This window comes from Porites lutea, chromosome 6 (assembly GCF_958299795.1).
Source record: "Porites lutea chromosome 6, jaPorLute2.1, whole genome shotgun sequence".
Lineage (NCBI taxonomy): Eukaryota > Metazoa > Cnidaria > Anthozoa > Scleractinia > Poritidae > Porites > Porites lutea.
Genome location: NC_133206.1, coordinates 21,889,666 through 21,916,899, shown reverse-complemented (window position 1 = coordinate 21,916,899; position 27,234 = coordinate 21,889,666). Strand labels below are relative to the sequence as shown.

At 39.1% G+C, this 27,234-nt stretch overlaps 1 protein-coding gene across 1 annotated transcript; it reads right to left on the bottom strand.

Annotated features, from left to right (window-relative positions):
• Positions 1-26: 26 nt before the first annotated feature.
• On the bottom strand, positions 27-26,391 carry LOC140941543 (formin-like protein 3). The gene is made up of 27 exons (XM_073390553.1): positions 25,922-26,391; positions 25,686-25,750; positions 25,449-25,532; positions 22,064-22,242; positions 20,768-20,915; positions 19,817-19,867; positions 18,293-18,391; positions 17,630-17,776; positions 16,568-16,684; positions 15,621-15,752; positions 14,417-14,443; positions 14,209-14,253; positions 13,939-14,007; positions 13,274-13,406; positions 11,643-11,681; positions 10,622-10,728; positions 9,698-9,809; positions 8,990-9,049; positions 8,172-8,299; positions 7,681-7,749; positions 6,295-6,381; positions 4,800-4,868; positions 4,131-4,211; positions 3,524-3,650; positions 2,780-2,880; positions 2,214-2,378; positions 27-1,373 (listed from the first exon to the last, which is right to left on the bottom strand). Exons 1-27 carry the CDS (start codon positions 26,094-26,096, stop codon positions 1,230-1,232), a joined length of 2,760 nt encoding a protein of 919 aa, XP_073246654.1. The 5' UTR covers positions 26,097-26,391; the 3' UTR covers positions 27-1,229.
• Positions 26,392-27,234: the final 843 nt, after the last annotated feature.

The window sequence follows — 27,234 nt, the reverse complement described above, 5'->3', positions numbered from 1 at the left end:
GCTTTTGATATTAAGAAGGGCTGGGTAAGTAACTTGTTCTTTTTTTTAGCCTTTCTAAAATCATTGTTTGCAGATCGATAGCCGGTTTTGTTTATGGCTCGTGGTCCGGATGCCTTTTTCTATGGGTTTACCGGTATAATAAACCATAGGTTTTTGACCAATCAGATCACGCGTACTATCTCAGTTATTTTATAACAATACATAAATACTACATTATTTACAATACTGTCACTTGTGCAAAATATCTTCTCTATCGTATAAATTAGTCAATTGTCATTTCAAAATTCTAATTTAAATTAACTTTTACCTCAGTTTTATTTAATTGGCTACTTCCAATTTTCAAATAATGGAGATCAGAAGCGGCTAAAGACACTTCTCCGAGCTCTCAGCTCAAAAACGAATTTTCACGTGAGTTTCGAAGGCCAAACCTGGCCAACCAAAACAGGCAAAGAAGACACAATCAACCAATCAGAACGTGAAGCCAACACGGGTAGCCCGCGACAGTGGCGGGAAAACACTCGCGAGAACCTCACTTTGTTTTCGGATTGGTTGGCAAAATGGCCCTTGTAGGAGTTATTGGGATACGGGGTATTTATCTAAAATACTAAAGGAATACGGAATATAAATGAGGTCCAGGATATCTACCTAATAGTTAGCTTCCAAAATATTGAGCATCAAAGTTCTCGGTTTTGGAAAACAAAAAAATATTATTAAAAAGTGTAGAATTTATAACAGTATGAAAGGCGACAATATATAAAAACGACTGTTATAAACTCGACTGTTTGTATTTTCTGTAAGAAAGGACAATATTGCCCCACTCCCCCCTTCCCCGATAATGGTACACAAAATGATAGTATCAGTATCAAAAGCTTGCATGACGGTTGAGCCTGCGGTGCAACCTTTTTTTAAAAAAAGGCAAAGGATGATTTTGAGGGTTAAATAAGACAGAATTAGCATTTCCCCTGTCAAAATCGCTAGCAGCTGTAATAACAGCTGCGGAAAATGCAGGGATACACAGCGTCGGAATTATGGGGATAAGGGACATTTAAGCAAAACAAATATCGGGATGCGTGATGCCCGAGCTTTCCTTCACCCCATTACGGGGCTTCAGGTATTCAGCCAGTCAAAAAAGAGAGGCAATGCCGAATTAAATTAAAACCGAGTATCTTCGATACTCAATAGAAAATCACCCCATTCATACATTTTATAGATAAAACCGACACATTGCTTTATGTTACCAAAAACCGATTATTTTTGTTGTACACAGATCTCCGTTGACCTTCATTTGCGGCTGCGGTGGCGACTTTTTTATGAGCTTGCGAGTTTTCGTTGCTATTTTGACGTTTATATCCATTCAATTCCCTCTCAGCTTTCTATGAAAGAACAATACCGGATAAAATTAAATAAAAGATTGGCTGGCCTGTCAATAGTCCGAATTTAACCGTTTCACGGTTTTGTTTTGTTTTGTTTTTTTTTTTCATTTGACGGACCAGTTGACGAAAATCCGTCGACACCGCTTTAAAATCAGTAACGTTGCAAAGTTTGAGAGTAACATGTTGAAAGCTGACGTAGATATGGCTCCGCATAAAGGTAAAATTTTACAGATGTCTGTACGGTGGGGTGGGGTAGAGTAAGTTTCCCCCACCCCCATCCCCACCCCCACCCCCAACTAACGTGTCGCCGTCTCCTCTCCCCGAAGAAGAAAAAAAACGGTGCGAGGGACCACCCCTACCATATGAACGTATATAAAATTCCGCAGTTTTGCAGAGCTATATCTTCGCTCGTTTTCGGCATATCATTCTAACAGGTGGGAAGTATTAACAGTTTACTTAATACAGCGTCAATGGAGTTCGCTAATTGGTGCATGTCAAAGGTTAAAAAAAAAACTTAAAGTGAATAGTCTGTCGGTGCTCGTAACTCAGTCTTTTTCCGTAATCGTTTAGAGGCGTACCATGCTAACTAAGAGAGTTAAATGGACTATAATTTTGAAGCGGTTTTCTTTATTTCCTCTCGTTATTTACTTTTCGCGATTCAAGGGCGGAACCTAAGCACAGCGTGTGTCTCGACAAAGATTTTTGTCATTCTTTTCCCTTTCTTGGCATTTTACCCTTTATTTGCAAAGTTGACCCTTTCCTACAAGCTTTGCGAGTTTCTACGAGACACGTTTTCCTCACTAATAACATTGACAAAAGTATCTAATATTTTTGACATACCTTGTAAAGAGCTATGAAGTCGATGAAGGCTTTAAAGAAATCCGACGGTTCTGCAACTCGAGGGTTTTCAGCGAATAACGTACAGACCTGCGCGTACACTTCTTCCATCTTACGGTAGCGCTCTGTGAGACGCTGGACTTTCTTGAATGCTGCGTTGTAGAACGACTGAATGAAACATTGTGTCAAGGAAGCAAAACAAATCTTGAAAAGGAATTTGGGGTAAGTACGCGTTCCCAATAGTCAGCTAAGTCTGGCACAGTGCTATTTGTTTTACGTTTCTATGTTATTTTTACCAGCAGATTTGAATTTTGTTTCTTTTCACGCCAAAAAGTGAACCTCTTAGTTGAAGACACATCTTGCACTGATTGAAAGACTTTTTTCAATAACACCGCATACAAAATAGAAATAAAAACGGCAAATGCTAAATTGTAAAACAGAATGAAAAGTATAAAATGCAAAATGCGAAAGGCAGAATGAAAGTTATGCAAACTGGAGAATACAAAAACTTGACACACAATACTACGTACAAGTGGTGTACTAAGTTCAGTGACATTACATAAGGATACAAAGATAATATAGTTGTCTGGCTGTTTGTCTCTCTCAGTCTTAGTCAGGTCCAGGCCCTTTCGCAATCCCTGCACGTCAGCCGCCAGTGTTTGCATGGACACTGGTGAAGAAAAACAGTTAATTAGTCGAAAAGAACTAACAAACTAACAAAACATCGAGTTGTCGGCAAATGACAAACTGGTGATTATGGTTTGCGGTTTGCGCTCTATCCGACAAAAATTAAAATATAATGCAAATCTATGGGAAAGTAATTACAGTTCCCTCACGTTGAAAGCGTTGTAAAGGTGACAAGGCCATATCTACCGTTTGCTTTGTAGTGTACAATCGATGCCATGCATCAGATCTGAAAACAATTTGAGGCCTTCCAAACGAAGAAAGAGAGTCGCCAAAACGCTACGGTTTGAAGTCTGTTTTTTCCCCCTAATCGTTCGTTTCAAACTATTTTGTTATGAGAATGATATCGTAATTAATCAATTTTAAATAGTTCTTGAATACTGAAACACTTTTGCGCAAAATGAAATCCTAAACAACTGGTGAAGACTTCTTCACAAAAACTTTAGTAAACATGAGCCTCGAAAGTGTATGTTTCGTGAAAAATTGTTTCTTCGTAAGAGAATCCAATCTCAATAAATTATTGGCAGGCGATTCCTTTAGATCGATAGCTAGGTCTAAGAGTATATGGTTTAGAGAAAGTTATCACTCTTTCTCTTGTACAGATAAAACAAATTCGGAATGATCTTCACCTGTAGTTGCTCCGTCAAGATAAAGTTCCTCGGCGAAGTCCTGAAGATCAGGAAACCTTTTCTGTACAACGCTAACAATGTAGCTAAGAAACGTTTGTTTTCTGTCTGTCGTACGAGTGTCTTCCAACTGCAAATTAGAACAACTGACCTATCAGTGGCATCAACTGGTGGACACACAACTTAACCCATGGCAGAATGGGCCACTTTCAAAGAAAAAAAACGGTGAAACCTTTTCAAAACGGTTAAGTGCAAAACCTTTCTTGTGAAAATGAGGCTTATTTGTATGAGAATTAAAAATCGTTTTCATATCAGTGGCTTTGTTCTTAGCCTCGCTTTGAAATAGAGGCTTGGGGCAAGTCGGTCAAAACCGTAAAAACAAAAACAGTAACACAGGAAAGATGTGCTGTTCAGTAGCTTTCATTAGAATGGTCACACTTTAGGATTTCATCCACAGCTTGAAAGTTAGAGCCACCTTGTGCAGCGTACTAAACAGTACCACAATAAACTAGTGGTTAGTAGCTAGCTTTCAATTGAATGGTCACTCAGAAATATTTACCCCCATCAAAGACCTCAGACATCCTGATGTATGAATAAATCAACATCCCACCTTGTTAAGAGATTCCAGTTTAAATCCATAGGCAACCCCTCTTCTGCCGCTGTTCATGTAGTTCCCATATATCAGTATTAACTAAAAACCAACAAAAATTGAAAAGTGTTACAAATGTGCCGTTTTGCGTTTAATGTAATTCAGGCACTAACATGCAGCAAGATGTTTCCCGCTGATGGAGACCAAAACGTTATGAATGCCGTTGACATGGTATTTCTTTAAAAACTATGGTTTCTATTCCGCTTCCAAGGAAAACAGTTTTATCACATGCTTCCAGCATCATCGTCTGTGTGTCTGTGTGTTTGTGTGTGAGGGTAGGGGGGAGGGCCCCCCTTTTTTATAGGGGGCTTGTCTAGCAAATTCTCGGGGCCCAAAATTTTAATCCGGTTTTCCTTTTTTTTTTTTTCGTTCACAAGCATTTTCTCTCAAAATTTTCTTATTCTTTTTCGAGCATCTAGCCCTCAAATTGTACACAAAAAGAATTAAACTGAACTTGCCTTTTTAAGCTTCTAAATCTGAATTTAAATTTCGCACTAATCCAGGTTTATCTCAACCCAGCTTTGAACAGCCCGGCCCAGATTAGCAGCAAGATTAGTTAAAGCGACTTTTTCATGAAATGAATTCTAGCGAATATTTGTTTGACTTGTAGCCCTGGGAAAAAATCTTTACCTTGAACAACTTTTTAAGTTTAGCACTGTTGACAATCGATGTTGATGCTCGCAACACAGCATCCACTTGCTGAAAACAAACAGAAAATTCAGTTTCGCAGTTTAATGCATTCTGCACCGTCTTTCTGGAAACGTTTCCTTTTTTAACATTAACTGTTTACTTCAAGGTATCCTATTCAGAAGCTTACGCAACTGCTATCACTTTGGGACCTGGAAAAATTAGATAAATAACTAAGACTGTACAGTATAGAAACTACTACGGGTAAAATGTTTATCCCCGATCCAGCCGAGAAATTTGGTAAACAAGTGATTGTAAGTCCGTCCGTCCGCACCACGAGGCAACCAATATGAAATCTCACACCTTCTAGCTAGTGTAAGAGCCTGCAACCTGACATTGCACACCCATTTTGTGGCCAACTAACAGCTATTAAAACAGGGTATCCGCTGACCAGTATCATATGACCGTATCGCGCGCTCAAGCGTCGACCCATCGAGGTATCGTTTTTTTTTTTAAGTTATCCGCTGACAAGTTATTAGTTTTCGACTGATCGCAGGCTCAACCCTAAGTGGATTTCCTTGCAATGGTAGCAAGTATGTATATTGTTTGAAGTAAATTATAAATTTATTATCCACAGCTTCGCCTTTAGCCTTGGCTAAATCTATTTAGTATATACTAAAACAGTGGATAGCGTTTTTCGCGCGCTCTGATTGGCTACTCAATCAGTGAATATCCTGCACTGTTCACTGATTCACCTCCAGTTCCTCCGAGCGAGCGACGCCAAACTCGCGAAAGTTGTGAGCAAAATGCTTTCCCGGTTTGCTGCCGTAAACAAACAAAGAAATTTCACAACTAATCAAGCAAGCTGTTTCCGAAATACACGAAGAAGGTGACGAAGTTCGGATTGGAAGTTTGAACAGGTAAAGCTTCGTCTTTTTGACACGAATTTATCGATAAAACCGGTGAAAAAGTTTTTTGTTTACAAATGCAAATTAAGTTTAAGTCTTGCGTTACTTTATTTAGTTGAGTTGTTCATAAATAAGCTTAAAACTAAGTTAAATAATCTTTTTTTTATAAAAGAATTCACAACTCCTTTTGAAGAAATTTCCCCGCAAGAGCTAAACCAATGCCTTCAAAAGTTTTAATTGTCGGCAAGAAAAAGCGACGGCCGCGGCCGCCAGGTCATTACGCGCCAAAATTGTAAGCGTTGGCAACAGTATTTGAGTTAAAAATCACCATTTTTGTGCTCAATTATCTCACTGTTTTAGTATATACTAAAACAATTATTCACTTCAGTGTCGGTGGCTAGTCGTGGATATTTACCTCACTGCTTCGCAGTTCGGTAAATATTCACGACTAGCCACCTCCACTTCAGTGAATAATTGTTATATATTATCGTTTATATCGTAATGATTATTGTTACTTTACATTTTGCTTTTGCTTTACGACATTAATTTAATAACTCAAAATGCTCTAACAATAAAAACAACAAACTTACCGGCACGACAGTCCTCATCAATTCATCGAACACACCAATGAACGCCATGACACTCAGCTTAGTCTCATATCTCTCCACCTTGGCAATCTGTTTTTGGAGGGAAAGACAGTTGTTTTATGCTCGAGTAACCTTTACTTGACAAGTTTTGCCCGCTCGGTCGTGTCCCCATTGACGCAACCTTTTCTGCGCAAAAAAGTACTCTAAAGTGTCTAAAAAAAACTGGTCTGAACACCGTAATATGGTTCAAGTATGAGAGACGTTCCCTCGTACTACCAACAAGTTAATTACTCTTCTGATGACAGAAAAATTTAAAATCCCATTGGAAGTTGTCATGTCAGAAAAATCGATTTGACTGTTTTGTTTGAAAACAAACAAGTTAACATCAAATGAATTGTTTCTGATGAGTTTAAGTCTAAGATCAGTTGGATGTTGAACTCTTCACGTTTGAACAGAATTCGAAATTCCGAGAGAATAATTAATTAACTAGGAATTTTATTTTGAAAGTAAGTGCTGGCATCTGAGCTAGAAGACAATATGGAGAATACAGTTTGAAAATAAATAAAGTGAAGAAAATGAAAAGTGACACCTGGAAATTAGGGTGGGTAAGCCTTTTTAAAAGAGAAATATGTTATTTCTGTGTATAACCTGGTTTGTTTGTGATGTATACAGGGGGAAAGCCCTTCGAGTAAATTTCGAGAGTGCAAGCAAATGATTAACGAGGCCTGGGATTTTATAAATTACTTGTTTATATTTTTTAGATTTCTTTATTTGCCTATTGAAATAATTTCATCGAGGTCACGAACGGATAAGTGAGGAATCGCGAGGAAGACAAGATATTTTTAGGTGTTAGGTACAGTCGAACCTCGAACGAACCCCTATACAATGAAGTCCTCGGTATAACGAACGATTTTCTTTGTCCCGATAATAGTGAAATATATGAAAAAGAACCTCGACATACGAAACCTCGTTCTTCGCGTTTAAGTGGTTTTGAACTATATTCTCGTTGGGTGCCCCTGTATTGTAGAAAATAGTGTGCTGGCTCGCATAACGCTCGCCAGCAATGAACGGTCTAATATCACAGAATATTTATATGACTTATAACAATTTCCGTTTCAATTTTTTTTTCTCGTAGCCTTTTCAAAAAGTACTGTAGTTTGGTGCGATTGTAATATTAATTTTGCACTTTTCTTTTTGAGTATATTTTGTAATTTTTGCTGTTTGAATAAATGAATGTAAATGAAAAAAATAAAAATAATAAAAATAAAAATGGGAGATGTTCGCTCTGAGTTGTTGGCTCCTCGGCGAAGGAATACAATGGGCACTTACGTGTAGACTATGCAGACAAAACGAAAAGACACCACCTTAAGTAACCTTTTTTCTCCTTACCTCAAATAAGAACTGCTCGGCCTCAGCCAGCTTATGAAACTCATGGGCGTGTTGAGCAAGACCTGCAAGCTGAAAGCACAAGTTTCACATATCAAAAAAAAAACGAGACACACACACAAAAAAAGCAAACTGGTTAAAAAAAATTGACGGAAACATTTTCCAGAAACCTTACAGAGGATGACAAGGTCTAGTTAGCATGCGCCGCAAGATTTTCTGTGTCAGTCGGGGAAAAAGCCAAAAAAATGAGAGCGCGCGCTCTCGGCAAGGCAGACACGCATGTGCGAGTCTGTAAAATTTCGCGACTCTGTGTAGCAACATGTTCGCTCGCTTTTAACGTATCGCCTTCAACTTTGAAATTTTCCTAGTTTTAAGAGACCGTTTCCAGTAGTGTCAACGGATGTTCGTCAGCTGGTCTTTATAAAAACATGAAAAAGACCGTAAAAGGGTCTAAACCGTTCTCTCTGTGGAACTGTGTAGTATTTTGTACTCACCTCTTCCTTCGTGGGTACAAATTTAAGTAGTAATTCTGCGTGCTCTGGTGGCAGTTCAACCAAGTCACACTGGTCGATCAGTGATCCTATTGCTTCTGTGGAGTGTTGGATGCGGCGACGGGCGATCACTGAGTGACAAGAAAACGAAGCACTTGTAAAATCAATAGGAGACATCACTGTTTCCAAACATCGTTTTTGTTGTGAAAATTTGTGAACGAATGAAGCAATAGAATCTTTTTGTTTCATTGAAGAACCAATTCGCGTTTCACTGGTTGGCACATTAATATCAATAGTTGACGTACTCGTGAGTATCGCTATAGGCTTTTTAAAAACGAGGGTAACTGTAAATTCTAAGTCTGTAATGAAAATGACTACTTATTGATAGCTTAATTCCTCGTTTGTCCCTTTCATGACTTGCTTGTCCAAATAAAGCATTGTCTTGTCTTGTTTTGACCGCTTGATGTTGCCCTATAACTATCAGACGACGGTATAGTTTGGCTGTGCATTTGCAGTTATGGGCGCCTATTTTGGTTCCATACGTACCGAGGGGGCGCCGCGGCGCCCGGGGTTTATAGCGATGGGGGGAGGGGGGGGCGGGGGGGGGGGGAGGAAGGCGATAGATTTATCATCCCAAGGCTAGACTCGGTACATCTGAAAGCAAGATGGCCGCTGTAAAGGAAGGTGCTCTATCCTGACGATCTTACGGAAAAATAGGGGACTGTGAACAGTAAAACAAACCACTCCTTCATAATACGTGTACATTCCGTTCTCTTCCCATCTAAAATATAAACCCTACATATTCTACGCAACTTTCTTACCAAGATTTCTCGCCCTCTTTGGTTCGATAACTGTGATCTGTTCTGCGGCTCGCTTTACGGCTAAGATACAAAAACAAGACATCCGTTAATTATACATTGTTCATAGTCGAGAGGAAATTCTTTTCCAGGGCTGTCATTAGGAGCCGGTTGCCGGGGATTTCCCCGGCTACTTTCATTGGAAAATAGAAGAAAAAGAGAACCAAAAGAAATCCCTAGCTGTTTGATTGCCCGCCTACTTGTTGTATTTACCCGGCAACGTGAAATCTTAGTGACAGCCATGGAAAACTTTTCACTTGCCCGTAAGAGTAATAGTGATTTACCACCGGCGGCACAGAAAGAGGATGGCTAAACAGCTGCACTTACCTTTTAAAATGAAGTGATAGGTTTTACTTTTTTAGGTTTGTTTGTTTGCACTGTAGCTAACCATTAGCCGCGATGCTACCACACAAAAAGCGGCGTTCCATTTTACGAGAAAAAGCCCCAATTTTCTCCAGGCAGGTGTTGTCACAAACTGATAATGCAACTACTTTATCCATGGTCGCTTGGTTTGAATATTTGACTGCTAACCAGTACCAAACTCAGAATGCCACCCCCATGCACCCCCGACAGTGTGCTGCCTGTCTCTCGGTATTTCAACTAGAAGCGCAATTCAATGAATATTCATCGCACTGCACACATTAAATACTCGTTAAGTGCTGTGGTACTTGCCTTGTTCTTTCTTGGCGATCAGATCCTCTGAAGCTTCGTTAGCTCTCAACTCAAATTTCTTGTTAAAATCTCTAAAGTCTAGTAATTCCATAAGGTCTTCATCACGGATGTCCTACCAAGAACGGACAATCATTAAAAGAGTAAAATCACATATAATGAAGTCAAACATCCCCAGGGCATATGACAGTTTTAGAAGCAAGGATTGGCACAGTTAACTCGTACGCGGCCTTCTAAGCGAGAGGTCCCAGGTTCCTGATTCCCGGGTGTGTTCTCAAATCCTTGCATGTACCGTCTTCTTTCCTTTCCGAGTGGCTAAATACCGGTAGAACGGAGCATAGAGAGATAGGGTTAAAATGAGTGGCCTCATATAGTTTGGTCAGGTGACGACTATTTCGAGCTGCTGACGTAAAATAAAAAGACTTTAACTCTACTTTCGCAGCTATAGACGCAACTTTTGCAAGTGAGCTAACAAGCCAGGTTGTGATTGTGCTTTAGAAACTATCATTGCCAAATCGAAGAATAAAATGTCTTTTCATTTATCGAAATGGCAAGCACTCTTGACAGGTGGTACACAAATGCCGACAAATACTTGTTAAGGTTTAGTAGTATTGATACTGTCGTTGTGTGTCGTGTGTGCTGTGCGTGCGTGTGTGTTACTTGTGTATTGTTTTTTAAAAAATTGTAATGTCGGTAATGTATGTAAAAATTAATGTTATTATAGTAAGGCAAGAAATTGAAATAAACAGTGATTAAATTACAAAAAAAAACAAAAAAAGGTTGTGATTGGGCTTGTTATGGCATCGCTCTTTCGTCAAGAATGAAGAATGGCTCTGATTTCTTTTCAATACCTTTTTCAACAACATTACAGCGAGACTTATAAGTCTAGCTAAATCTAGCATTGTCACTCCACTTCAAAAGACGTACCTGAAAGAATAGGCTTGCATCTGCCTTTGATGATATAGGAGTCCAATTGAGCATGGGGAGACGTACGCCATTGGCACCTACTCGCCGCCTCAACGACGCAGTCCCATCTAAAAATATATCACCTTTTGGATCAGTATAGGATCATAAAAACTTAACGGTTGCCCCTAGCCTCTCGCGCGTGGAGCTCCGTCAAAAAGACCGAAAAAGCCAGTTGCACACTAGTGTTAGTCACTATACATGTATATAGTTTACCTTGCCTGTAAAGAAGCGGCAAACCAAAGAAATTGAAATTCGCGTTAATTTCATAAAGCGTTAATTTCATATGATAAAGTAAGGGGGCAGGGCTGAATCGCTCTTGCTACGCTTGATTGATAAGGAAGTTTTAGCAGAAAGGGTAAAATTAAAAATGTTCGGAACCGTTTGCGATTTATGTCGGCCTTCAATGTGTACAACGACGTTTCCCGAGAAACCGGGTTCAAGTTCTTTTCTTCCCCTTGAGCAATTTTTTGCTGTGTAACCGCAAACATGAAAGTGTTAAAAACCTAGAGCGAACCCAACAAAAGCTATTTTCCCAAAAGGAGCTTTGGGGAAAAGGTCTAGTGTAACCTCAACTATTAAATCAGATACGACAGATTGCGAAGTGAAAATGCCCGTACAATTTCTGTGCCATTTGTTGAACCGTTTATCCATTGCCTTCTGCAGTCTACTTTTGCAAGACAACTAATTTACTTCCACTGAAAACAGTAAAAAGACAGTTTTTCAAATGGTACGGCTAATTTCGGTTCAAGTCAGAGGTACTTCTGGGGTAGTTTCAATCGGACCGGACTTGCTTTACAATTTTCCGTAATCTGACACTTGTGCGCCGCTTTTGACTGAATTAGCGAACACTTATAGCAAAGCATAGGAATTATGAGCTAACAGGAAACCATTGTTATACAAGATGTCACTCACTTTCAGAATTTTAATGGTTAGAAGAAAACTTATCCAAATACATTAAAATAAATTCACTACATAAACTTACCAATTTCAGGGGGAGGGGGTGGGGGAGGAATCAAACGACCTGTGAAATAGTAAATGATAAAACATCCATCATTAATGCTGACTGAGCGACATAATAAGAAGAAAAAGAAAACAAATAAATTTTAGCTCAAAAGCCAATATTCTAATAGGCACTCTTCTTAACCCTTTCGCCCATGAAGCGCACTTAGGGACTTGTCAGAAATTAGCAGGGGGGGAGGGGGGGTGGGAATTTTAAATTTGGGTTCGGAAATGAGGTGACCCATCCCTGCAATGGGAGTGAAATTTGCTAACCCTCCCCTTGACCTTGGCCTAAAATTTCATGACCCTCCCCCTCATGTATAAATGATAAAATCTAGTTCTTTCAATACACTAGGGTGAGTCAGTATTATGAAAGCTCAAAATATATTTCTAATCTGTTCTTTGTAATGCCATATGCATACATTTTAGATGACAGCATTAAGAGTCAGACTCTGATTCTGACAACTGATCACTCAACTCTCCTATTTCTCCCAGTATTTTTACACAATAAAGAACTTCTTCTTTCTTCTGTGGGTGAACCTCTACATGATCACTGAAACATATTTGCATGACCCTCCCCCTTTTAACGGCCCATTTTTCATGACCCCTCCCTTTTCTGCAGTCTCAAAAAGTTGTGACCCTCCCTCTGTTTCCACCCCCCCTCCCCCCTGCTAATTTCTGACAAGTCCCTTAACTGCCCGTGCAGATCCACGTCCCTTCTACCGCTTGTGACGTCATACGTTTTTTAAGGGTCAAGGACAGCTTTGTCCGCTAACTTGTGCAGAGTAAAGAGATCTATCCGAACCATACCAAAATGGGCTCGATTCAGTCGAGAAGGCCGGAGAAACAGGCAAAAAACCACGTAACATTGACCTAATAATTTCCATGAAAATCTTGTTCCACTTCCCACCTACTTTTTCTTTTAGGCAGTCCTAAGATCTTAAAAGCTTTCCCAAAAACATTTCCCTCCAAAATGTAGCCTACTAAATGCCAAGCAAACGACAAAAAATGAGGCAAGAAAAGCGAAAGAAGAGGGGAGGAGAGAAAGCGAAAAGTAAGTCAAGACTGCTGGGTCACTTTTAAACTCTAAAACTATCTTTTTGCTTTCTGCGCATGTCCGAAAGTCGCAAGCTAATATTTTGCATCTGGATCAGAAGGCCGCAAAGTGTACGACCTATAAACGGTTTATGTGGTAAGTTTTAGTTCTTTTTAGCAAGACAGTGACCAAAACCGCTCAGCTAGCATCAAAACGCGTTTTCTTCCAGGGGCGAATGGGTTGAAGAGTTTTGCTTGGGACACATGGTGAAAACAAAGAAGCAAACAGATCACCCATAGAAAACGATGAACGAAATAAACTGAGAAAACGCTTAACTTCTTTTATTCTTATGGTGTCTCTAATCTTTTTTCACGTCAGAATCCGCAAAAATTATCCGTTTGCTTCTTTCTTTCTAATTCTTCCTTTCTTTTACTAGTAATTATCCAAATCCTCTTATCTTCTTGACGTCACATTTTGCACTCCAGTAACGATTTTTAGCAACCATGAAGGCCACAGCAGCGAAAACATCGTTTGTGAAGTGAAGGTGATTGATTGTATCAAATATGATAAACACATACCATCTGGTGCTGGTGGGGGGACAGGTGGCGGAGGCGGGGCAGGGGGTGTTACAACTGCCGCTGCAGCTTCTGTGACACTGGTAATGAGATCACGGGGGATCTCAACTTGATCTGCTTCGTGCTTGACGTGTTTCTAAGCAGCAAAAAACTTCAAATTAACTGTTAAATTGAAAGCAATACATTTGCAATATTTAACAATTATTGAAAGAAGCCGAGTACAGAACAAGGAAGGTGTTGCTGCTGAGGAAGATAACGATAGCACTCTCCGAGATCCGCACATAGTAGAACCACGATGTAAGGACCCTCTATACATGTATATAATGAAGTCATAGGTATAAGGAACGATATTCTTCGCCCAAGTTGCAGTAATGGTAAAATGTAAGGAAAAGAACCTCGACACCAAGACGAAACCTGACCTCGTTAATAGCGAACTTACTTTTCCAGTCCCTTGGGCGTTCGTTATATCAAGGTTCCACTGTGATTCTTTTATTTTTCACTCAAAATAATTGCAAGTTCATAACATCCTTGAGCTAACCTTTTCGTAGAACATGTTCAAAGGATATGCCAATTCCCGGGCAATTTTAGCACAAGAAGGAATGTTTTTTTTTTTTAAAGCCGAACAACTGCACGTAACGATGGAAACAGTGAAAATGAACAAACCTTACCACAACATTTTCCAAAGTTGTCTGTAATTCTGTGGATCTTAGTCTGTACTCCTCCGATCGCTCCCCAAGCTGAAAAAATTTAAATACCACAGTTTGTATTGAAAGAATTGAATATTTAAACACAACCTCAAGTGTTCGGGCTAGTAGAGAAGCACGCTTGCACAAAAGAAAGAAACTCAAACACCCCTTAACACACCGATTTAGAAATTCGATTCTCGATACATCAAGGATTAATAGATTCCAGTTTTACTAGATGGTCAAAATACATACCTCTGTATTTGTTTTCTTAAGTCTTATGTTCTCATTTTCCAGCTCCTGATAATGAAGAGAAGGATAAAAATGTCTCGTAAAATAAGACGACGAGAAATGTGTTTTAAAATTGCCTTATTAAGACTACTGCCGTTGTTGTAAGAAGGCGCGTTTTAAAGACTTAAGAGAACTTAGTTTAAATATTAAACGGATGGTAAAACAGACTTACCTCAAGTTTGGTCTGTAAAAGATCAACCTATTGAGGCAAAGAAAACGCTCTTGTCACTATTTTGAGCAGGCACTCTTAACACACGCACCCTAAGGTTTGTGCGGTATAATAACACTCTGAGTCTTAAAAGTGACCAACATCAGGCTTCTCCCAATACAGTAAAAACCCACGACTAAGAACCTGTTAGGTTAAAATTTGCCAGTTAGGCCCCCTCTATACATCTATACAAGAACCTGTTCAGCGTAAAATTTGAAACAGGTTCTTATTTTCTAAAATCTATAAAGAAATTCTGTACAGTTGGGCAAATAAGATAAGTCAACGTTCAGGATCCTCTTTGGAGACATAGATGCCTTATCACTCCCACTGCAATACTCAGTATTAGACAGTACACAGGTTTTACCCTGAGGAATGAGTTGAAAACCACTAAATACCACTAAATACTCTAAGCTAACACGTATTTTTTCTTCAGAAGATAAGAACCTATTTAAGGGCCTAAATAGCCTAAATTGGTGCTAATTACTATTTATGTACTAAGAACCTGTTAATGCTAACTTGGAAAAATGTAGAATCTTAGTCGCAGAGTTTTACTGTCATATCAATACTTAATCAAAAGGAAAGGTTATGAGAAATTATAAAATGATCACCCAACTGGCCAAGGAAAATGCGATTATCTCATTATGAAATTCTCTCAACTTATTCTTTACGGAAACGTGTAGAGATCAGTCTAGAGAATTTACAGTAATAGGTTCAAGTGTATGGTCCTTAATATAATTAAACTGACCCCTGGCAGTACTTACTCGTGGTACAACGAGCCATAAGAAGGAGCTTTAGACTTGAGGACGAGAACGACTACGAGTACGAGATTTTCTCAATACTGAGTAGTGCTCGCACGTGAACAAGCGCTATTTTAGCGGGAAAAAGAGATTCATAGCCGTCGTCATTCTCCTACGAGAACGAGGTTCCACTGTATTAATTTGTTTCTAGCATTTGGCATAAAACGACACACAGACGACACAAAGATTGGTTGAAAGTGCGCAGCGAGGAAAACAAGGGCAAATGCCATAGTAGAATACCAACATGGACATTGCTTTCTCCTCAACTCCACAACACGTGAAACTAAGAGTTTTGACTGAAATTCGGTGCATGGAGGTTGATTCTTTTTATTTGGTTAGGGACTGCAATGCAAAAAAGAAAAAACCCCCACCTCATCTCGAAGGTACTTGGTTCTCTCTCGAAGGCTAACAAATTCATCCATAACCCCTTGAACATTAACATAATTGTCCTGCCACGTTTTCAACGCATCTCGTACTGATGATGCTTCCAGGCCTTCCAAGGTCTGCAACCGGAGAGAAGAACAAAAACTGGATTTAATTTTTGGACTTTTTGGAATGAGACTGATGGAACACAAGAGAAATTCTGAATGTAGGTAGCTCTAGATTACTCGCAATTTTTAAGGAAAGAACAATCCAGGAATTAAGCACAGGCTTTCAAAACACGTGCACTGATCCTACCCAATTTACCAATAACAAAAACAGGAAAGTAAATGAGCATTTCACTCTGAAAACCACCGACTAGTTTTTGTTTGTTTGTTTGTTTTCCTATTACGGCGTAGACCGCAAAGCAGTCTCTTAGCCTGTGTACAGACCCCCTCCTCCCCTCAGGAAAACTCGATTTCTGCGACTTTTCCTGAGGTGAGGAGGGGGGGGTCTGTACACAGGCTAGCAGTCTCTTTTTTTTCGCTCCCGTCTCTCGCGCGTTTCGCTCGACGGACAAAGAAAAAAAGACTACTCTTTGTCTAACTAAGGCGGTTTCTACAGGGAAAGACAACTTATATTTCGCGTGCAGGAGAAAACCGGCCAAAAAAATTCCATGTGACCAACATCGTAGCCCAAAACACGTGACGACAATTTTCGTGGCAATTAGACAACGTCACATAAAAGTTGACTGCGATTTCCAAGATTTTTAGCTCCCGACACATCACCCTAGCGTTGGTCCACTGTTGATTGAAATCACTTCTATAGCTAACGGAGAAGAATTTTCAATAGAAAATTTGTCAAGTCCTGCACCCAAAATCCGAGCAAATACGTTTTTCCTTTGGGAATTGCCACACTTGCTGTATGTACATGGCTTTGAAGTACCATTCCATCTTACCCTTTCTGTTCGTTCCACATCAAACCCTGCATTTTCAATCTCTTGCTGATGAAAAACTTTCTTGTTAAAAGTCGGTGTGATACTCAATAGAGAGTTGAAGAAAATCAAGCAGAGCGTCTGAAAGAGAAAACGAATGCAATAGGCCCTCCAAGGTTCGTACCCTTTTTTGAACAAAAAATTCAAGGACTTTCAAGGACACATATTTTTCATTTTTCAAGCACTCTATTCAGTGAAAAAAGAGCCTTGAGTCTGTCTTTTTTAGCTCTTCAACATAATCACATCAAAAGAGATTTAATCCTGAAGGTCTTCCTGTATTTGCTCCCTTAAGGCACTTCAGAACAGCCTGGGTTGGATAACGTTAGAATGCACAGAAATTCAAGTACTTTCCAGCACCAATTGAAATTCTCAAGGACTTTCAAGGTGCGTGCAAACCCTGGCCCAGTTGCAGCTAGTCAAATTAGGGACCTTGCAATCCGACAACGGCGACGCCAATGAAACGTCACTGAAAAATAGACTTAGCAGCCTTTCAAACTTTTTCGCGCCTATCCAAAGTTACTTAAAAGAAGGAAATTTAGCTGCAGCTGAAGAGAGGGGACAGCGCAGGAGTTCACACAACGATGGTAGAATTTATTGCCTTGCCGTTCCCGTTCTCAAGTCAACATAGAATGTGGTCATTCCACGTCGCACTTTCGCTGGCACGGCAAAGCAATTTACAAAAATGCGTGATGCACGTGCAGAGTTGTTGTTGTGCTTTTTGACGTTCCCGTTGCCGTCGCCGTCGTAGTTTCGTAAGGTCCCTAATATTCAGGTGAAGCAAAACCCCAATGCTGGGACAAGAGAAGAAAAGGAAATTACCATTTTATGATGGGAGACCTTTGTTTTTCTGTCCCAGTACAACTCTCGACCCTAGGCGATTTGGGCTCGGTCAAAACTTAGCTGTGACGTCACCGAGAGAAACTTGCCTATCTTCCCCAGACTTCGCGCGGACAACGGGGCAAGAGAGAACGCCTAGGGGATAGGCTGATAAATAATTAACTTGGCTCTGTCCCAACCGTCGTTTACCTGGAACTGCGGTGAAATGGGTCTCTGGTACATCAAATTCACAAGAGTTTCAAACGGCCGCACCTCTCTGGCCGTTCTTGAGTAAAACCTCACTGCATCAACAACTTTATCGTAGTACTCAGACTGCATACAGGCCTGTGCTAGCATCTAAATGAAAGATATTAAGCAAGCATTATTGAGAAAAACAGGTCTACAAACAATCTATCGCTCTTTAAGGTTTCTGTCATTACTGAAACCAGACACACTTTTTAAGATGAAGTGACTATGTGGAGACCTTATGCGCAACGGAGCGCGAACCGGAGGCAAGGTAAGGTAAAGTACCGTAAATGACTCTAAATGGATATCAGAGTTTGAAAGCAACAGCCAAACTTGTATATTGCACTTGTAAAAGCTTTGTTAAATTGACTCATAAAGTACCAGAAAAATGTCTGGCGTAATAAATGCTCAGTTAATAATTATTCCTTAAAACAAAACTAGTTTTTAGTACTATCACGATGATAATAACATTGCTCCTAAAATTCTTAATACAACTTGGCAGAAAAGAAGCTTGTCACATAATCCCTAAGGCACTGCCGCTACTTTCAGTGTCATTATATAGTCTTTATGCATTGTGGAGAGTACTTTTCCCGCCCCAAAACTGTAAATCGTTAAGAATGCACTTACCTTCACTACCAACGCTTGAGTTTTTAGACTGTCAATTTTCAAACACAGAATGATAGCTTTGAGAGATTCCTCAACACCCATAACTGATTGAAAACCATACTGTGGATAAAAGGTTACACACAAGTCAAGTCACCGATAAAATTAAGGTCCTTACCCTACAACAATGACGACGCCAATGAAAACGTATTTTTTTGGTGCACGATCAGATTCCTCAAAACAACAGTGATTTTGTTGCAAATAGTTATGGTGAGTCCTGGGACTCATCTTGTGAAACAACATGAGTCCCAGTCCAGAGCAAATGAGTCCCAGTTAAAAAATAACCAGTCCCAAATAGAAAATGCTTGGGCCTTAATGTAACCAGATAGCTAACCTGAACACAGACTCCAAAACTCTGTATTACAGTACACTGAGATTAAAATATAGTCCTTCTATTTTAAAGCACAACAAAGGCTAAAAGAAATACGCATCGTTGAACAACAGCCACAATAACTACCACAGATACACATGTTCAGATCAATCGATCGATATTTGCGTCCTTCGGGAAGCATGCCATGATATTATTTTGCGTCTTTGGGGATTTTTATGCATCAAGGACGCAGGACGCAGGGGTAACAAAATCACTGAAACAATAGCCTATTGTCCCAGGCGTTGCTGCCCAGAAACTGACCTCTTTTCTGTCACACCTTTTTTGCGTCAATTCCCACTCGTTTGTGGTTGCATATTAGTTAAGGCTATGTTCAAACTCAGATACCCGATAGCTTTTGCATCGCCACGAAAATCATATACCGTATAGGGTTTCTGTTCACACACAAGAACGGTTGTGGCGGCGCGATTTCTGTGACGGAGAGAAGCTGCACCGCGCCGATCTCTAAAGTGGTGAGCTGTACATCGGATAGGCGTTCACACTATACTAGATACCTTTTCGTGGCGCCACGAAAATCATACCGGATAAGGCTTCTGTTCAAACACAAGAACGGTTGTGGCAGTGCCATCTCTGTGACGAGCGAAGCTGCGACGCGCCGATCTCTAAAGTGGTGAGTCACATATTGGACAGGCGTTCACACAAAACTGGATAGCTTTTCGTGGCGCCACGAAAAGATATCCAGTAGTATTGTGTGTACATAGCCTAAAAGTCAGGAAATTCAACTTAGGGCTGAAGAGAAGAAGAAGGCATCCCAGCTCAGAGCTGATATGGATACCGTACTAAAAGTTGTTTGGTCTTTTCATTCAGTGGAACCTCGATATAAAGAAGTGCCAAGGGATTGGCAAAATTTGTTCGCTATAACGAGGTTTCGTTATATGGAGGTTCTTTTCCATATATTTTACTGTTACTGGGGTAAAGAAAATCGTTTGTTAAATCGAGGACTTCGTTATATAGAGTTTCGTTATATCGAGGTTTCACTGGAGTACGTCCATAGTTGTTGTTTTTCGTTGTTTTTTTGTCCGTTACTAGCTAGGCTATAAGACATAGATCTCATTCTTTTTATCTATTTACTTTTGTTTTTAAATTTTAAATGCCATTACCTTGTTTCTCATTAAAACTCTCAAACACATGAGACACAAATGCTCATCAACCTAAAAGTGAAAAATCACAAAAAATTAGTCAGTACCACATAAGAAAAAAGGGACGAACGTTTAGGTTTATAAAATCTGCCCTAAGAATTTAATTTGAGCTAATCTGAAGTCTTTTAGCGTCAGTAATGTGAGGCTGTGGAATGGTTTGCCTGATGAACAGTCTTTCATCCTTTCCCTTGAAAACATGCCAATACAGCCATCTGCTTTCATTTGTACAGGCCCGCGTGTAAGAATCCTCTGACACATTGCAGATTTTAAAGGGATATTCCAGGGAGGCAAGGGTGCTTACCATAATTATTACACAAACCATCAGTCTGGTTGAAAATCTGCTACATAAACATTTAACAATTAAATTTGACGTTGCAGGAAAAGTAAACGCTCCAAAGTAGGTCCATTGTTTTAGCTTTTTTATTTTTATCAAGTAGTCTCATGAGAACAGCAGTTTAGGGTTGAAGTAGAATAAAAATATCACAGATCTTGTTTTAAAATAGGGAAAGGGCTCAGGAAGCATGCTGAACATCTTTGCCGGGTCAGTAAGTGTACACCCTGCATCTTGGTCCACTCACAGGCACCTATACCCTTCCATGGCTTTTTTTCAACTTCCGACTGGGACCAGTTAACGAAAAACAAGGCTGGAAAGAACGCCGTCAGTGAAGTTGCAAAGATTGAAAGTGCTTTTCATGTTGAAAACTAACGAAGGTATAGCTTTGCAGAGTCGCGACGTTGTGGAGCAATGATTTGCTCGTTTTGGAGGCATCACTTTTAAACTTGGTACGTTTTTTAATATTGCAATGTGCTCTTCCCACCAGTGTCAATGGAATTTTGCTTGCTGCTTTGTTAAGACTTAAAAAAACTGTGGAAGGGTCCATTGTTTAAATGAAGGTATTTAACCATACTTACAAAGTCTCTGGACAAGACATCGGGTTTGCCTTTCTTCTTTGGAACGTCATCAACTTCCGGAGATGGTTGGTGTAAATGTAGATATTGAAGGAATTCAACCAGTGCAACATGGCCTCTATAAGGATCATCTACAAACTCACGCAGCCAGCTAACAGAAAAACATTGCATACACCAAATTATGCGTGCATGAAGAGCTACCATTAAGGGCTGTAACCAATAACACCTGTTACAGCAGAGCTCACTTGATTTACAGGTGATCAGATTGGGAAGTTAAAGAGGACGGTATAAAGTTTTGGGGAGATGTTATGGGTGAATCTTTATTTGCTACGGCTGCTCTAAAAATTAATGTACTATCAGTATCGTGTCTGTGCATTGCCCTCAACAAAACAAATTTCCCGGAATATAATACCAAAAGCCTTCTAATTTCAAAAAGACTCAAGCTGCCATAAGGATGACCAAACAGTTACAAATTTCATAGCCTCGTTTTGAATGCATTTCTAGAGATCTAAAAGTACCCTGGATAGCCTACAAGTGTTTTCAATGTATTTAGGAGGAAACCATTGTTAGGTGCCCGGATGCAAGAAACCAATGACAAGTCAAACTCAAGCCAGTTTAAAATAAATGGCCTTCTATACCTTCAGGAAAAAAAAAAACCTTGGCCATATTGTTTGCAGAGAGGTGCATGCACAAATCCGGCACTAAGCCTTCTGGAAGGCTTAATAATATTGTCTTGATGTTGACAAGGTACATGTCAACTGCAGATGAACCTCCATTAAGCGGCGATCCTTAAAGGTTCCGGCAAGTGGCTCATTCTCTCTTGTGGCCACTTAATGGGGGTTAGTCACTCCAAAGAGGTCTTAAGATAGTTGCTCAATAGGTCTTAGGTTAGTCGCTCAATAGTCTTAAGTCGCTAATTAATAGAAGTCTTTATAGTTAGCATAATCTTTAGAAGAAATATCACTTTATTTTGAAACAAACGTGCAAAGGGAACTGCATTACTGGTCAACAATCACTCATGACCTTACATATCTAGGACTGTATTTTCCGTCATCATATTCTCAAAATAAAGCCCAACTAAGATTATCAAGTTCTTGATTGTCAGGATGGTGAGAAGGTGGCCACTGCTGCTTAATGGGGGTAGCTGCTTTAAATTAACAGAGGTTTATCTGCAATTATTATTTCAGTTATTTGATTACTGGCCACCTAAAAGGTGGCCACTAAATGGAAGTTCAACTGTATATTTTAATAATTCTTTTCTGTGATGCACACATGAACAAACATTCACTAAATGCTTACGTGGTATTTGGATGTGTCCGAAGGTCAACTTCTAATGACCTAAGTATCATCTCAACAGGCTCCAAACCTTTGAGGAGCCTTTTCCTTTCTGCAGCAGCAGACTTGCTCAGGTTGATGTCTCTGTGGGTTTTTAACTGTTCAATATAGAAGCCTGATGAATACTTGGGTTGCATCAATTCCTGCAAACATATTCAAAATATCTTTAATATCATTTAGAGAGGACATAACATTCTACACATAATATGCACCTCTTTTCAAAAATTACTTCAAAGCCACCATACATGCACACTCAAGGAAAATTTTCGGCAGAGTAATATAGGATTCAACAAGAAAATACCTAATGTTGCTTTAGGCTTATGTCTGCCACTCTCTTGGGTCCAGTTTTTTTCCTCCCAGAGACTGAAGAATGTCTTTTCCTGGGAGAAGTGCAGTCTCATTTCCCAAACAGAGACTGGTAATCAAGCTCTTTCCCCAGGGGGAGGTACCTGCGGGATGCTCCCACCCATATATATGGGACAGATAGTTATGTCCCCACCCCCCAAATAGGGTCTGTTTTTTTGAGGGTCTAGATCCTTAAATAGGGAATCATTTTTGCCCATGCTGGCATTAATTTCCGTAAACTGTATTCTGTAATGAAGAGTTTTGCCATCTGTCTCCAGATTAACTGTCTGGTTACATAAAGGCCCAAGCATGAATCCTTGTTTTTTTTCAACTGGGACTCATTGGTTATGGCCAGGGACTCATGATTTTTCACAAGATGAGTCTCAGGACTCACCATAACTATTTGTGACAAAATCACTGATTGGGTCTCACATTAATTTTCTTTTCCTTTTAAACCCTTAAGCCCCAACATCCACATACAAACTCTCCATGCTGATCCCAATATATTTCCTTCAAGCAGAACTAATGAGAGAATTTATTTAAAGGTCAAAGCATTTTCACTTGGATGATCCTTTTCTTAATTCTCATAACCTTTTTTCTTGATTTTGTATTAATATTGTTCTCAGAAAATTGATGTTGGTTACTCTTGAGACTTGATCAAGGGTTAACCCTTTAAACCCTTAGATCAAAATTTGAATTCTCATTTGTTGCCCCCATTCATTTCCTACAGAAGTAGTGAGGAGAAGTTGATAAAATATCGAGCAAATTCATCTTGTGTGATCATGTCCGTCATTCTCATGACCACTCTGTTTTACAAAGCATTGTTATTACAAAGAGAAATTTGATGCTGATCACTCTTGGGGCTTAAAGGGTTAAAAGGGTGTCATGCCTCTCCAAAGAACTGAATTTCACTTTGACTCTCAATACCTGAGGATGGTGTACATGACCCAAATTATGTGCTTACATTAAAAGCAACAGTTACTAAAAGCAAAGTTTCTTAGCTGCCTGAGTGTGTCTATAAATTCCAGACTGGCCAATATGTAGTCAATAATATTTAATACAGAAGTAAGAAAAAGACCCCTTTTTTTTCTCTAGGGCCAGGCATTTTGACCAAAAAAATAAATTATAAAAATGTTACAAATAAATAATATAATTTATTTTGGTCAGTCAGGTCAAAAAGACAGTTTCAATGTCATTTAAGGACTAGCACCATACCCAAAACTGTTAGAAAGTCTGCCAATATTACTAACTAACACAACTTATAGAAATTAACTTTTATCTGGATGAACAGTGCATGGGACGAAAGCTGGCAACTAGACTGAGTGCCGTGTGACAACACAAGCAGCTTCTTCTGAATACCTCCAGATAATTCTTAATATCATTTTTTTATCTATAGATAAAAGTCACAAATTATACATGGCTGTAAGTTTGGACATTTATGAGGGTGCAATATTTCATTATTAGTTTGTTTCCTGTTTCATTAATTATTATTTGGCACTTTTCCATGGAAAGGTTTTAAAAAGGTTGGAAATAGCTATTTATAAAAAGCTTATTAGCTTATCAATAATAAGGCTGACATTACTTAATTGAGATCTCTATGATTGATTTTAGATGACCAAAAATACCTGACCCAGTCTCAAGCACTACAAATTAAACCGACATAACTTCTATTTTAACCTTGCATTTATGTGAAACTTAATTGAGCCATTTACAAATGAAAAGCATTACTCGGTTTTGTCCTTGTCGTGACGAAAGAAACATAATTATCTAATTTTGAAAAATGATGGCAAATTTTAAAATACTTGAACATCCGTTTAGATCAGCCTGAATTGGGGTTCTATCTGTAACCAGACCACAGCTTTTGAAAAGATTTTGTTTCTGATACTTAGCTCAATCTGAACCATGCTATGAACAGCAAAATAAACACTGTGTCAAGTAATCACAGGTCCCATTTATATTGTGCTGTAGATAGTATGAGTGAATTTTTGTTATAAACAGTGAGCCCGTACAAAATTCAGTGCAAGTTATTATCCTACTGAAGTATTCACAGTCTACGAATTGAATTCAAGCTGCTTGTAGAATGATTATTCTAAGCTCAATACTAACATCTTCAGCCTTTTCAGGGTTTGCCCCAGAGTTCTCAGAGTTAGAATTGACAAATTCAGAAGCAACTGCCTCTAAAGTTTGAGCAGAGTTATCCATTTGAGGTTCATCAAAAATAACAAACAAGTATCCAAATTCCTTCCTTGAAATAACCACAAACCACGTTCAAAAAAAGGTTTAAAGGATAGAAAAAAACTGTAACTTCAACGTCAGTTTCAGGTGACCCCAGAAAATTTTTCCAAAAAAAAAATTTAAAGTAGAAAATAAATAACAAGATGGTGAGAGGTCGTCTTGGTGTCAACCTGTTCTTTCTAGACTGAATAACTTGAAGAGTTTGTTTTGGGCTGTTTCATTAGTTCCCACCTGCAGACATGCTAATTGTCAAAATTTTCACAGGCTATAAATAGAAACTTTCACTCCACTTAAGTTTTAGTTTCGTGTACTGTAAGTCTAATCTCCGTGCATTCAGTGCATTCAAGGCATTTTTGTTAGATTAAAACTCTACAACTTTGACTTTTAAATTCAAATGTGGGATCTTGTGGCCGTGGGAAAGAAGTCGTTAAATAATGCAAGGAATCAACTCTATTGTAAGGTCATTCTTTCAAGTGACAAGGGATTAATTAAAAATTAATGTTAGACACTCATCAATGTGAATGTCCCTTCATTGACGTAGTTGCTATTGATACGAAAGAGCTCTCCTACGTGGGAGAAAAATTAATACGAATATTCTACAATCTTTGCAACGTTTTCTAACATACATCCCCAAATATACTAGGTTAATTTATTTTAAAACTCAGCTCCATTCAAATACCCGGTCAAATACTTTGACACAAAGAACTCTCGACTGCAACAAGGCTGTCAAGTACATCGATAGCTGTGTCCGTCACGACAACAAACTTGCCTTCGCTTTTATCATTTTCCATTTGTTAGCCTTTGGGCTTTTAGAGAGCTCTGCCGCTCTTTCCGGAGGAAGAGTCATCTTTTCCTATGTGCAAAACAGATTGAAGAAAGTAAAATTTAGCTTTGTAATCATGGTTTGTTTATATCCTGGCGGCCCATAAAAATACACAGCAGCCTGACTCATTGAATTCCTTGTAGGAACAATTAAAATTTAAAAACTTTCAAATCATGATCTTACCAATAAATGGGAAAATCTTCGCTCGATTTCTTCATCGTCTGGCAATTCTTCATCGACGTCAAATTCTACGATTCAAAATTTTCAATTAAATAAAGTAAGAAAAGTTTCTTAGACTCGCTGAGCATACACAATTACAAATATCCTACGTTGGAAGATTTCACATGGCGATCATTAACAGTAGATTCTCAGTCATAATGAAGAATATGTTCTTCAAGAATAGAAATAATTCCACTTACCTGTTTCATCGCCACCAGAAGAACTTTCAACATGCGAAAGCGAAGCGCTTGAAACTGACCGTACAGAATCGAACATGTTCAGCCTCGAATTTCGAATGCGTTCGCCGTTGTGTTTCTTTTTTTGCTTATTGCTTGGTTTTTTTTGTTTTGCATTTTTAACCCGATCTTGCACCATGCTGTCTTTGTGGCAAACAACTGAGCGTTCACAAATGATCTACCAAAGCACTCCAATCAGGGTCTTGCAAAGTAGGTCTGTTTTGGTTCAGATGGCCTCCCTTGACTTCCTCTGTACGGCGAAAGAGGGGTCATTAACTACGCTTAGATACACAATAACTTCTATTGTGGTATTGTATTTGTTTATAAACCTAGAACCTTCTGAATTAAACATTGATTGGCTAGGGAGTTTGGTAATATGAGTCATTACGTATCTTGAAATAAGCGTTTTGAACATAAAACCGAACGGAAGATAGCGTAAAAAATATCTATTAGAGGAAAAGGGAAGGAAGATCCCAAAATCCTCTTTCACATCCTATTTATGGCACATGAAGTAAAAAATAATTCACCCTTCCTACTCAAGAAATAATCCTACTAGCGTGTCTAAATAGAATCACGACATGTAAATTCTTTCAGCTAAGAATCTACCCTATAAGGGTGAAGTTTTGAGGCAAGCTGCAGCTAAATTCTACCTGGTTTCCGAGCGATTCGAATAAAGTAAAGTTTACGATTATCAATTGAGGGGACAATCAACACCAGCAGCCTATTACTTCATAAATATCACCCCAATTAAGGTGTACCTTCATCTCCTGCTTCTTTTGGCTTAAAACGGCTCATTTTTGGTCGGATGTGAACCATTTTTTCAGGATATAATTTCATCTTCAAAGCTATCCGACCTATCCGGCCCAAAACATGGCGGAGGGTCTAACAAGAGACGCTGGCAAAAGACGCGCGAGACTTTCAAATTATCCAATCAGAGAACGGTCCGGGACATTCCCCGCGAGCGCGCCAAAAAAAGCCCCGCGTGGCCACCACCGCGGTCAAACGTCTAAATCGTTATTTTTGTTTTTTATTGCTGGGATTTCATTTACCAGTTAGAGAAAAATGGGCAAAGATGTATAAATCAGTTAGGCAACATAACTATCTTTCCATTTTTCTCAAAACTTTGAGCTTTTTTCGCTGAAAACGCTTTGCGCTAAAAGAGAATCATGTTTGAAAATGGCGCCGATAATAACGTCAGCATCGGTTTTCAATCACTTAGAACTTTTTTAGTAAACTTTTAAAAAGTTTAGTAAACTAACAGGATGTTGGTAATGCCC

Excerpts from the sequence above, each read along its gene's own strand:
- LOC140941543 (XM_073390553.1), bottom strand. The coding sequence starts at position 26,096 with ATGGTGCAAGATCGGGTTAAAAATGCAAAACAAAAAAAACCAAGCAAT. Across the intron at positions 9,810-10,621 it reads ATGCAAGCCTATTCTTTCAG|GACATCCGTGATGAAGACCT; the intron begins GTACGTCTTTTG and ends CGTTCTTGGTAG. Across the intron at positions 8,300-8,989 it reads AAAGAGGGCGAGAAATCTTG|TGATCGCCCGTCGCCGCATC; the intron begins GTAAGAAAGTTG and ends CTTGTCACTCAG.